Source organism: Cavia porcellus, unplaced genomic scaffold (genome assembly GCF_034190915.1).
Source record: "Cavia porcellus strain 051 isolate PalLab524CR breed Dunkin Hartley unplaced genomic scaffold, mCavPor4.1 scaffold_13, whole genome shotgun sequence".
Lineage (NCBI taxonomy): Eukaryota > Metazoa > Chordata > Mammalia > Rodentia > Caviidae > Cavia > Cavia porcellus.
Genome location: NW_026947496.1, coordinates 47,835,750 through 47,848,872, shown reverse-complemented (window position 1 = coordinate 47,848,872; position 13,123 = coordinate 47,835,750). Strand labels below are relative to the sequence as shown.

Genomic DNA, 13,123 nt, shown 5'->3' with positions numbered 1-13,123 from the left:
TGACTAGCATAGAGGCTGGAGGCTAGCCTGCACCATCCTTGTGCTGCTGCCTACCTCAGATAACAGCAAATTGGGGAGGGCAGCAAAAACTCCAGACGGCACACTTCAGAAAGACCCTGAGCAATACAGAGAGGGCCAGAGACCCCCAGGACACACCAGTCTGAAAGAAACCAGAAACATGACAATAGATAGAAATTAAAAAAAAATCTCCAGCGAGAAGTAAATACAGAAGAGAACCAGCACAGTAACCATCCAATACTAGACACAGCATCAGCCAATATAAAGAAATACCTTCATGACGTCATAGACGAATTTAAAACTGTACTTCTGATCCAAGTGAGGCAAGATATAGAGAGATTAATTAAAGAAATGATAAGCCCCTCCCAAGACCAAGAGAACACAGATGGAAGAACGGAGGAAATCAGAAAAGAAAGAGAAACCTCTGATAAAGAATTTTTTTTTTGTCTTTTTTCCTTTTTATTGGTACCGGGGATCAAACTCGCGACTGCCTGCTTGCAAGGCAGGCGCTTATGCTGCTGAACTAAATCCCCACAGGCTTCTGATGAAGAATTTAAACATAACCTAGAATACATGAAACAGATCCAAAGAGAATACCAGAACACTAAAAACGCCATTGAAAACTGGCAAAATGCCTTGACAGAAACTAAAGTTAGCCTTTTGAAACTTGAGGAAAGATTTATGATATATGAAGACCTCTTAAAAATAACGAGGAACCCGAAAGAAACAATTCAAAGGCTAGAAGATGACAAGAGGTTACATAACTTAAGAATAAAGCTCCTGAACGAGGAAGCAGGAATAACCAAAAATGAACTACAAAGAATATTCACAGATATATTAAAGGAAAACTTCCCAAACATAGGAAAAAGAAAAGATAAATGAGGCATACAGAACCCCAGCCACCTACAACCAAAACAGATCTACACCCAGACATAATAATCAAGATTCCAGAAATCTACCAAAAGAACAGAATACTAAAAGCAGCCAGGGAAAACAAGCAGATTACCTACAACGGGAAAATTATCAACATAACAACAGACTTATCAACACAAACTCTCAAATTCAGAAGAGCCTGTGGAGAAATTATCCAAGCCCTGAAAGAAAGTAATTTGCAGCCAAAACTGATGTACCCAGAAAAACTCTGTCTCAAAATTAATGGAGAAATAAGATGTTTCCAAGACAAGGAGGAACTGTGGGAGTTCATGGCTTCCAACCCAACCCTACAGAGAGTGCTGAAGGACATTCCAGAGAGAGAGAGGAAGGGATACCAGAATTTCAGCAACAGTGGCAGAGAGGCCTCAATGAAGGGACAGTGGAATGAGGGAGTAAGGTGGACAAATTATAGCAGTAAAGTGGAGTAGCAGACAGAGACAGTAAGCTATAATCTTTAATATAGATAGCCTTGATACACTAAAAAAAAAAGTAGAGGTCATTGTTAGTAGTGTATCAGGATTTAAAAGTCACAGTAGTCTTATCACTCTGTTTAGTTTGAATTTATTTTGTTCTAGTCTGTCCACTCATATCAGATTTGAGGGCACAGATATCTAACCCAAAAATAGCAGGTTACACCATTGTAACTATTCTTAATTTCCTATTAACTTAAACTGAAATCCTGTATTACTTACATTGTCTTGACTGATCTTATTTGACTGATGTTATTTGAATCTGATTTGTTAGACCACAGTTTTGCCTTGGCTGATTTTATTCGAATTTGGTATGCTTCATAGTATCAAGTCTACAAGTAGAGTTAACTACTCTGAAGATGACAAGATATAAAAGATATCCATACCGATTTTTATTATTAACTGCTCTCAAGTCCTATAATGTTTTCAAAGTTGTATTTTTATAAAAATAGCTATGTAATACCATGCTTAACTATCTTAGGCCTGATGATGTGGACAAGTCTATTGAAAATAACAAGAGAAAGCATAGTAACTATGGTAGATCACCTAATATTGTGGTCTTACGTGTCTTTTTCATTGCATGTTTTTCTAGGAATTTGTTTTGCTCTCTTGTTATGATTTGTTTTTCCCTATAATACAGGGAGGATATACATGTAGAAATTCACACATGGGAAGAATTTTTTAAACTGTTTACAGGAACAGATTATATAATGCAAAATATAATCAACAGATACTCTAAAGAAGAAGAGACACTAAGAAACCCAATGCTAATTCTGTAACATTATGATATAAAATCTAGCAATACTATCATTCACTGTTCAGAGTGATATTAGTCTAGTCTCTTAAGTTCAATTTCAGTATACGTAAATATAAGGACAGCTACTACGAAGAGAATGAGAAACACTGTGGTAGTCATTATTGTCTTCCCCAATGTCAGATCTTGAAGACCTAAAAAGTTTTCATCATCCTGTATTGATTTGATTAGTTCTATAATATGCAGTATGTATTCAATGTGTGCGAGGATGGGGGCAACTATTTGGAAGAAAACTAGAGACAGTAAGACGGACAGTGAAGATCTCCAGTGGACTTGCTTTGAAATCTGTATTTCTTTAAACTGTTTCTTTTTGAATTGTTTTATTGTTTTGATATGTTTAATCTTACCCTCTTTAAGATAAAAAACAAGTGTGTAGGACTGATAACTATATTATTAAGTTTTTGTTGGATCATTGAACAGAACTGTTGGCAGTGTCACTATTTGAATGTCACTTTACATACTTTAATTTTGTAACCTGAACAACTACTTCTAAGATGACAATATGTAAGTTATCAACTGGTGATTTCTTACTGTTTATTTTTCTGTAATTCTGTATTATTTTTACCCTTTTTTTCTCCATTTTTTTGTTTCTTTCTCTTTAAATAAAAAAAAGATAATAGGAATTAACAATGGTAACGTGGCTACCACCTTCAGAAGGAGATCCCCCATAGATGCTATACTGCATGTTGTTATCCTCTGAATAGATGATCAAATTACTGGCTTGAGGTCTGCAAAGCCAATAAAACACTAAATACTACAAGCATTAAGTTGTATTTTATTTCAATAGCTATCATCTCAGCCTGTGTTTTTCTGGATGAGCCAGTTGCTCTCTGGAGTGAGGATGGGGTGATTCTGGCTGCTCTTGGCTCTGAGCCTGCACGCTAGAAGGGGCTGGCATCTGGTTGTCCCCACAGCCCACACATGGTGCTGACTCACAGGAAGTGGCTAAATTCTTGTTCTCCTCCCTGCAGCACGCGAATCCCAGTAATTCTTTATATATATTGCATTCTTGAGTTTAGTAATGCTTTTTCTGTGTGCTCTCAAATACAACATGTTTGACGAATATTTAAGTACCTACTACATTTTGAGCCATGATATGGCAACAGTGGCAAACAAAACATGTATAACCCTTCGTGATAAAATTTGCAGTCTAGCCAAATAAATTTGTTGAAGGCAGGGACCTTGTTTTATTTTGCATCACTGCTGTCTAGCATAGAACTTGCCATATAGTAAACTCGCAGTGCATATTACTGAATCAAAATGCTTACTACTTTTTTCACGAAGAGTAACTTGAGAGTCAGATTATCATAGGCTGAATAAGTGTGCAAAGAAAAAATGAAGATGTATTTAGGATTTTTCTATGAATGAGATACTTTTTATCATATTTAGTTGTAGTACTCAACTGGAAAACTGGTTGTCAAACAGGTTCTTAACTTCAAAGTTTCCACACCTTTAGAATATCACAAATATAATATAGAATATCACAATTCTTTGAAAAGTAATATCAAATTTGATTTCTAAATAGTTTTATTTAGACTGTATATAGTGTTACTTATCTGTATAGTCTTTTAAAAAAATAAATCTGTATTTTATAATTTTATAGGTAAATACTTGGACTGTCTTCATCCAAGACCATAGCATCATGGGAAATACGGTTCTGTTGTAGTCCTTAATTAAGGTAAAGCCAAGTTGTACTTTTCTGTTATTTTCTTTGAAAAAACTGAAGGTTAACTGCCTGTGATACTCTCTGTAGATTCTGTACTTATTTGTGACACCTATTTAAACTCAGGGAAGGCAAGACTAATTCTTCTGTTCTTTAAAACCAAAACTTTCATTCATTTAATGAACATACTAACAGAAGAGATTTCAAAATAATAGTAAGTATATTCACTGAGGTCTTCCTTTCTCTCGTGGCTGGCAGAATCACCTTTTAAACATGAAATAGAAAAACTAATAGTGCTTGTAAAATATGACTATAGTCATAAAAGGTGATTTTAGAGAATGAAATACATTGTTCAATTTAAATTGTGTGTTTTATTTTTCTTAATCTTAAAGATATCCAGACCTTGTTCACAGCATTGTGTGACATCTAGTACTACTGATCTTATAAACTTGTAAATATTCTAAGTAGCACAGGGTAGAATTCTTACACAAATAGTAGGGAAACTCATTTTAGAGGTTGATGTGCTTTGCTTTTTGGGGACATTTCTATGGTCTTGTTTTGCTTTCTTGTATTGGTTTAGCTTTCTCTTTTTTTTTTTTCATTTGTTTTGTTTGTTTGTCTTTTTGAGACACAGTCTCACTATGTGAATCAGGCTGTCCTGAACTCACTGTGTAGCCCAGACTGGCCTTGAATTTGCAGAGATCCTACCACGTCTGCCTCCCAAGTACTGGAATTACAGGCATGCATCACCAGGCCTGGTGCTTCCCTACCATCCTAAGTTCTTTTGTTACAAATTCACAGTATTTTTTTTTAAGAGTATGAATTCTATATTTTAAAAAAATTTTTTTTTGGTACCACGGATAGAACTCATGACCTTGTGCTACTTGCCAGGCAGGCATTTGTGCTGCTGAGCTAAATCCCTAGCCCCTATATTTAAAAATTTACCTCCCAAGAACTGTAGAGAATGTAACACTGCTTACATGTATAGTCCTTGTTTAATCTTTGTCTACCCTGTGATAAGTACTGTGGTTCTGCCACAGAAAGGCCTGTTGATGCAAACAATAACCATAGTGCTGTTTGCATTCTTTGGCTTCTTACCATTGCCTTATGTCAATGTTATTCAACTAGCTTTTTAAATCACTTGGTGTTTGATATTTCATATGGTAAACTTGACTTTAACCTTTAATAATGAGAAGTCTAAGAGGGAAAACAATTGACTTTTCAGTGATTAAGGCCAACTGCTCATAAAGCACTTTTCTACATGCTTGCTCCTTGCTGGCTTACTGGGTTCTGGTATATTCGCAACTTCTAATGCTTCAGTTTGGAAATTCATCTTTTAAAATGTTTGAGTTTGTCATCTTTTCTGCTGTGGTTAATGAATAGCCGTTCAATGAGTACATCATAAAAGTTGGTGGCTACATAATGTTTCTGCTGAGGACGTGGTTTTCTTAAGGGATGAGGTGATACCTCAGTTGGAAAGCATGATTTACCTAGCATAAGCAAGGCCCTGGGTTCAGTTCCCAACATTTCTCCCTCAAAATAGAAGTGATTCTCTTAAGTTTAGAGTAGTTATCTGTACCTTTTATGGTAAAAGCCTCAGAAAGATGCTCAAACATGATTTGTTAATACAATTTTAAGGGTTTTCTAGATAATTAAAACTACTGTTGGCCTTAAGAATATTCTGTTTCTAAAAAGTAAAATTCTTTTTTTCTTTTTTATAAATGTTTCTTTTTTATGTTTTTTTTTCTAACAAGTATAATTTTTAACTATAGTTGCTGGTGAAAAGACATTTACATCCTCCTTGGGTTACTTTAAAAAGTTTTGTTATTTGAAGATATCTGATTAGTCTTTAATATTTTTATTCCAGGGAAAAGTCAAGTTGATGTCACAATTATATAGCTAACTACACTAGGTCCTCTTCTGGCTTGAATGGCCATACGCCTACAGATACTAATAAAGTTTCTCACAAGATGAGCTTTTTTGTGCCTTTGAACTAAGTCAGGTATAATCATCTGTGAATAAATAATATCCAAGCTATGTTTCTGAATTCAGTGTGTTAAATTTCAGGGTGAGTGGGGTTGAGATAAACTTGACATGTATGCAATTCATAGTGACAACAGTATTTACTTTTTTTCTTTTAGTATTACCTCTATGAACTTTCAAGCAGCACTGTTATTCTGTGACTCAGCCAGATCTGACCTTATATAATTATAGCTTTTCAGAACAGGGAACCTAAGAAGATGGCAACACCAGCTCATAAAAGCATGTGAGTAATTCTATGCACATACTCTCTTTAACTGAGTTTGTTTCATTTGCTCTTATAAAAATGCACTTTTTTTTCTTTTCCAGACTTGACGACAATAAAAATGGTAAGAAATTATTTTATGGATTCTTTGTGTGGGGGTGTTTATTTTTAGTAACTATTTCTTTCACAAATAATGTTTCAAATTCTTTCATCTTTATTTCTTAAAGTTCTCATCTCTCCATGGAAAGGAAAATTAACTATTCAAGATTGTGTGCTATGTGATATAACTTTGTGGTCCAATTATGGTACAGGAATTCCAGCACAGTTGTAAGTATCCTTCCTGATGCTTATTTTACAGTTACTTTTTATCCAGTGCTAGTTGTCTAACCCAGGGCCTTGTGAAGTCTAAGAAAGCAGACTATCGCTAAAAGGTAGGTATCCCCAACCACTAGTTTATGTTTTTGTTTTTGTTTTAAATTCTCTTTTTGAGGTCGTGGTGGATGGTATTAGGGTACAATAGCAGTTAGACTTGATTTTAGACAGAATACATTTGAGTAGATGTGTAGAACACAAGGCTATAACATGGGAGACCTAATTTCCAATCTGTTTACAGGCAGATGATCTCTCAGGATAAATTAAATTATTTGATATTTGAATTCTAACTTTCTCCTAAAACAAACCAGATTTGCCCAAATATAACAGATTATAGCAACTGGATTCTGTTAGTGAGTTCATTAAGATTTGCAATATCCAACTTCCTAATTTCTGTATCATTCTCTTACAAAAATGTTAAAGTATAATGTTGCATCTATTTACACTATAATAAATTATCATGATACATTTTTTCCTGGGGAGCTGTGAGAGCCATCTCTGAACATTTTTGTTCAGGGAGTTGTACTTTTGTACCCAAGACCATTAAAAGGAAGACATAGTTTAGTTTAACTATTAAGCAAAAACAAGCATAGTATCAGAATTTATTTACTTTCTGTTGACCCTCTTAAAGAAAAGGCAGTGGGGGCATTGCAGCCCACCTAGTAAAGAATTCTGTAAATAAGTAAAAGAGAAAGAGGAATTCTTCCTCACTGTAAAGTACAACTACTAAATGTTGAAAAACTGATGGAATACAGTAATCAACAAGCAGTTGTCAGACTTGGATGATATTTGCATATATCCATACAACTTGCTTGTTAATCACAAAGGGAAAAGTTGACTTACCTGTGGAGAAAACTGGTAAATCTCATTTCAAGTGGTTAAATTAACTTGGCCATTAACACAGTCAGTGTCATGTGCTTTCTGCATAGAGAATGGCACAGTGGCACAGTGGCACTTCTGTCTGTGATGTGGCTGCTAACCTAATCAGACAGAAACATTAGACTTACCCAAATACAAAGGCATTCTATAGAATGATCTGCATTCTTTAAAATAGCAAGGTCTTTAAAAATAAAGACTAAGAAGCTATCCCAGATAAAAGGAGACTAAATAAATACGGTAACTGAATGCTTAGGAAATTATTTTCTTTTGCTGTGAAGAATCCTAGTGAGATATTTGACAAAATTTGAAGAAGGTCTATTAAGTAATGGTACTATAGCACTATGAATTCCTTGATTTTACTGTTTGCTTTAGCCTTGTGCAAGAAAATTTCTCCTTTTGTTGAAGAAATATTTGGGGTAAATAGGCCTCAGGTTTGCATCTTACTCTTAAAAGAATCAGAAAAGTTAATGTAGAGAAAAAATTAATAACAAAGCACATATACTTAGGGATCTGGATAAAAGCATATAAAAAGTCCTTTATACTGTTTTTACAAATTTTCCAGTCAAAAAGTATTTCAAAATAAGTTTTAGAAAAGGAAAAAGTAATTGGGATATGTCATTGTTACTTTTCTTTCATTGCTGAGACAAAATACCTGACGCCCACAGTTGAAAGATGGAAGGTTTATATAACTCAGAGTTTGTAAAGGTTTTAGTCAATAATGGTCTGACTCCAGTGCAGGGTGGCTTCACAGAGGAGAGCAGTGCATTGTGGTCAGAAGACAGTAAAAGCAACAAGGAAGGGAGACAAGACTTTTTCTGTTGCTTGTATGAATGCAGGTTACTGCCCTAGGGAAGACACTCACCTTTAATCCTAGACAAACCTATGCTAGAACAATCAGGGATTGATTTACTGGTCACACACCCTTAATCCCAGCATCGCACACTGAATTCACCACCAAAAAAGTTGTATGACCACATAAGACTTTGGGAGGACATCTTGACACAAGCTTTGGGGGCACATCTAGACACAACAGGATATAATTCAAAAGATACAGTTCCTTATATGGCATAAGCCAGTTTTACCAAGAATTTTCACTCATTCTATGATTCTTTGACACATCTGGATATTTTGGTTATACCAAAGATACATAATACTCAGAAAATCTGGGCATATTTTCAGACTATACCTATGGGTCATACGTATGAAAATCTATAATGTTACAAGTATGCATGATATTTAACCTGCTGTCTGTTAATTTAAGGACTTTTGTGGTAATTATACTTTTATTTGCATTTACCTTAGAAAAATAAAAATTATAAAACTATAGATACAATTTCAATATTTATTACACCACGTCATATTGTTTTGTTTTTTAGACCACACAAACTAGATTTTAAGTATGTAATGCAAGTGTCATCTTTGAAAAAAAAACTGCCAGAAGCTGCTTTTAGGAGACAGATTTACTTGGAGGAAAGAGGTTTGTTGAAATAAAATATTACATTGCATGGGCTTTGTTCTACTTTCTGCTTGTCTTCTAAACATTTACACATGTGTACACTTGTTTCATCATAAATACTTCTTAAAAGGGTCTTTTGAGAAAGTTCTAGAGTTGCCATATTCATTTCCTTGGAAGCTGAGAAGAAACTGGACTGTAATTTTAAGAGGAAAGACTAGGTTTAATAGAGAATACTAAGAGATACAAAAACAAACTCACAACCATTCTTCTCAAGAATAAAAGCATTTTTGTTACTATTTATATTTATGTACTTTTAAATCAAATATGAAAAGAAAACTTTTTGCTCATTTAGGTTACTTCATAGAGCATTGATGTTTATGTAGTATTTGTCTTGTTAATGCTATGGCTGTGTCAGGGTAGGTGAGAGCATTATTTAAAAATAATTCACAGATGAGCATGGTGGTGCACATTTGTAACCCCAGCCCTTGGGAAACTAAAGCAGGAGGATCACTACAAGCTCAAGGACAACCTGGGCTACCTAATAAATTCAAGACCAGCCTAAACTACATAGCGAGATCCTGTCTCAAAATTACAAACAACAACAAAAGAACCCCGTAATTTTTTTGTTTTGTTTTGTTTTTGAGACAGGGTTTCTGCTATGCAGTTCAGGCTGGCTTTGAGCTCACTTTGTAGCCCAGGCTGGTCTCCAATTTGCCATGATCCTTCTCCCTCAGCCTCCTGAGTGCTGGGATTACAGACATGCACCACCATGCCCAGTTATCAGTAACTTTTTATTAAGCAGTTTTATAACTGAGAACATTAAATCATAAAAGTTTTTGAGTAGTAGTGCTAGTTCTTTCATTTTTGTAACATAAATAAGTGAATAGTTATAAAAATAAAAAATATTGAAAAAAACAAATGTTTTTCTTATTTTCTTTACAGTCTGTTTCCAAGATTTGTGCTTCAATTTGTATGAGGCAGAACTGTCAAACAAACAAGGGAAAGAAGTAGACAAATTAATAGACTACATTAAAAATGAGGAAGTGGTAAGAATTTTTCTAAAGTTTGGTTTGTTGAGACAAAATCTTGCTATGTAATTCAACCGGTCTCAAACTCACTCAACCCAGGTTGGCCTCAAACTCATGGCAATCTTTCAGCCTCAAACTCATGGCAGTCTTCCTGCCTCAGCTTCCTAAGTGCTGAGATTACATGCATGCAGCACCATGCCCAGCAAGAAACATTCATTGAAACATAATTTTTTTCTTGAATTGAGAAGAAACTGATTTCAAAGTATTAGTTGGCTGTATGTGGATGGAATTATTTTATTTGGGATTTTTTTGGGGGGAGGCAGTTACCAGGAATCAAACTGAGGACCTCACACTTGCCAGGCAGGTTCTGTACCCCTGAGCTGTATCACAAGCCTGGATGGAATTATTTTAGATTGCTGAAATGATTTTCATTACTTAATTTTTATTGATGTGTTCACATAATATTTATTGACTTAACATGTTTTTATCTGCCTTATATCTCAGCTCACTTTTGTGTCTCAGGTACACTTTTGTGTAATTATTACCTTAAAATTAGTGTAAGAACATTGGGTTTCATCTTTGTTATGGGTATATAGGTTTTTGAAATGTTGAACAGTGGAAAAAAAGAACTTTCAACTTAATGATTTAGAATGATAGCTTTTAGATAACTTCCCTGTGTTCCTGGGGACAAATTCTCTTACTTGCTAAAAACATTAAAATTGGAGCTCTGGATTCCATTGAAGACTGGTAGAATTTACTTATGTCTACATTTTTTTGTTGCCTTTAAAATTGATTACTCTAGTTTTTTAATCTCTCAGGATGATATAGAGAGAATTTGGGGGAAGTTGATATCATCTAGTCTTTCTAGTTCCATAATTCTGCAAAAATTTTTATGTAAACATGAGTTTAATGTGCTACTTAGAACTGAGAATGTATCTCAGTGGTAGATTGCCTGCCTAGTTTGTGTGAAGCCCTGGGTTCATTCCTTAGCACTGTAAACAAAGTAAAATACAGTATTTATAGGCCTGATTCATCTCGCATTAATGGCTGCATGGTAACATATTGACTCTTTTTTTCCCCTTATTTTCTGAGACAGAGTCTAGCAATATAGCCTAGGCAGGCCTCATAGCAATCCTCGTGCTTCAGCCTCCCAAGTGCTGGCATTACCTGTATTGGTTTTTGGTGGTGATTGAAAATGTAAACTGTTGGGGCTGGGGGTTTAGCTCAGCGGCATAAGCACCGCCTTGCAAGCAGGCAGTCGTGAGTTCGATCCCTGGTACCGATAAAAAGGAAAAACTCCAAAAAAAGAAAAAAGAAAGAAAATTTAAACTGTCTCATTGGGGAAAAAAATGAAATAAATCTGTTCTCATTGACCTGTTATATAGTTGAACAGTATTCTAAAACTAACCTTTGCTGTTCTAGTTACTGTGTTTAGCCAGAATGTGGCCAACATTATTTCAGCTAAGGAATTTATGGTTCCTGATACTGGGGACAAAATTCTCATCACTCCTATAAATGTTTCAAGAACTTTTGCTTGCGCTCAGAATACACAAAAGAGTATAGTAGACAAAGTTATTAATCCTTCTTTCTTTCATGTTTAAGGCAATCATCAAATGCTTAAAAGATCGAGGGTTTCTCATTTTACTTTCATCATCAGCCTTAATACCAGAGCCAGGTAAGGACAGCTAACTTTAGGGAAATTTTTCTTTCAGTTTATTTACTTTTATTTTATAAGATCACAAGCAATAACCCTTCTTCTTTTGATTCTCATTTTGTATAGCTATTGGAGATGAAAAGTGGAGTCTAAATGTGTTACATTTATTCCATTCACTCCTGGCAACAGGTGAGAATACAGTAGCACCCAGTTCACCTGGTCTGTTTTTGGTCCCCATCCGACTCATCATTGTAGTGACACGTGACTCTTTGCCCTTTTACTACAGACTTAACTCCTCTTGACCGTCTTTAAAGGCTTACTGTTTCCTCTGAACCTCAGGCCCATGTTTTCAGTGTCTGCTGTCATTCCTATCTTGATTATCTCCAGGTTCCCCAAATTGAGCTTGTCCAAAATTGAATCTGTTTGTTGCTGAACAGTAGTAACCAAGGTATGCTTTACCCATAGCCTATACAATAGGTGTGACTCAGGGTCTTCATAGACATGCTTACTTCTATCTGTCTGTACTGTCGATCTCCGTATTTGTCTCGTGTATTCTGGGGGTACTGCCCCGCAACGGTCCAAAACTGAGCTCTTACAGTTAAAAAATATTTGTGTAGTACCTAAACAGATATGCAGTATAGCTGTGGTATTAATATTTGCAGGGCAGTTAGGGGGAAATTATGTCTAAAAAAAGCCCTTAGGGAAGGATAACAATCAGAAAGGTAGAGAACCAGTACTTGGTTTATTTATGTCTATCAGGTTGTAGTTTCAAAATCACTTTGTTTTAAAAAATTTTTATTTTGAAGGTAGTAAAATGCAACAGAACAAGATAGAATAAAGCCAACGGAGACAGTGTAGTGAAATTGATACAGAACTTCACAGAAGGTTACCGGGATAAGAGTAATAGGTATCACAGTATATCTCATTATTTTCACAATAGGTGTTCTTTCAATCACATATATCAAAATAAAATGAAATACAGAACATTATAGAAATTATCAAAACAGAATATTGAATAGAGCAGTACCATTAATCAGAATAGAGCAAAACAGTAATAAAAATATTTGCCTTCAAAGAGATGGTAGAAGGAAACCCCCCTTATTTGCTATGGTCAGCCTCCCAAGAGATGCTCAGATCTCTGGTTCCCATTTGCTAATGGGGGTTGGGGGGGCAGGAGAAAGGGGCTAGGGGAAGTGAGATGATTCACTCTCAGCCTGTGTACCAGTAGGCTCACTATTGCATAGCAGGGAGGCAGGCTGATTGCTTGGTTTACCAGCGTTGTAAATTGCAACATGGCGCAGATCTCAGGAGCCACTAGTGGTTCTCCCCCTGGAGAGGCCGCAATCAAAATCATTTTTTTGATAACTTCAACTAGAATCCTTAGATTTATTATCAATAAATTGTTTAGTGTCTACCTATTATCACAAGAGGAAATTCTCCATGTTCTGTAACATACTGTGTGTTTTTTGTTCTATATTTTGTGGTGCATGTTATACAAGTGTTCAGTTACTAAGCTGTATCTCCAGCCAATATGGTACGTATTTAAACGTAATCTTACCCTGGTATTTATAAGGCTACAGCCAATGTAGGG

The 13,123-nt window shown here is 35.3% G+C and overlaps 1 protein-coding gene across 5 annotated transcripts in view; it reads left to right on the top strand.

Annotated features, from left to right (window-relative positions):
* Tasor2 (transcription activation suppressor family member 2) overlaps positions 1–13,123 on the top strand; it is a 75,593-nt gene that overhangs the window by 32,695 nt on the left and 29,775 nt on the right. For all 5 annotated transcript variants that reach the window (XM_063260181.1, XM_063260180.1, XM_063260176.1 and 2 more), the window contains exons 3-10: positions 3,839–3,913; positions 6,040–6,164; positions 6,248–6,267; positions 6,371–6,470; positions 8,771–8,871; positions 9,793–9,896; positions 11,481–11,553; positions 11,659–11,721. In XM_063260181.1, the coding sequence (XP_063116251.1) occupies positions 6,139–6,164; positions 6,248–6,267; positions 6,371–6,470; positions 8,771–8,871; positions 9,793–9,896; positions 11,481–11,553; positions 11,659–11,721 (487 nt within the window). In that variant the 5' untranslated portion in view covers positions 3,839–3,913; positions 6,040–6,138. The remainder of the gene's footprint in view (positions 1–3,838; positions 3,914–6,039; positions 6,165–6,247; positions 6,268–6,370; positions 6,471–8,770; positions 8,872–9,792; positions 9,897–11,480; positions 11,554–11,658; positions 11,722–13,123) is intronic.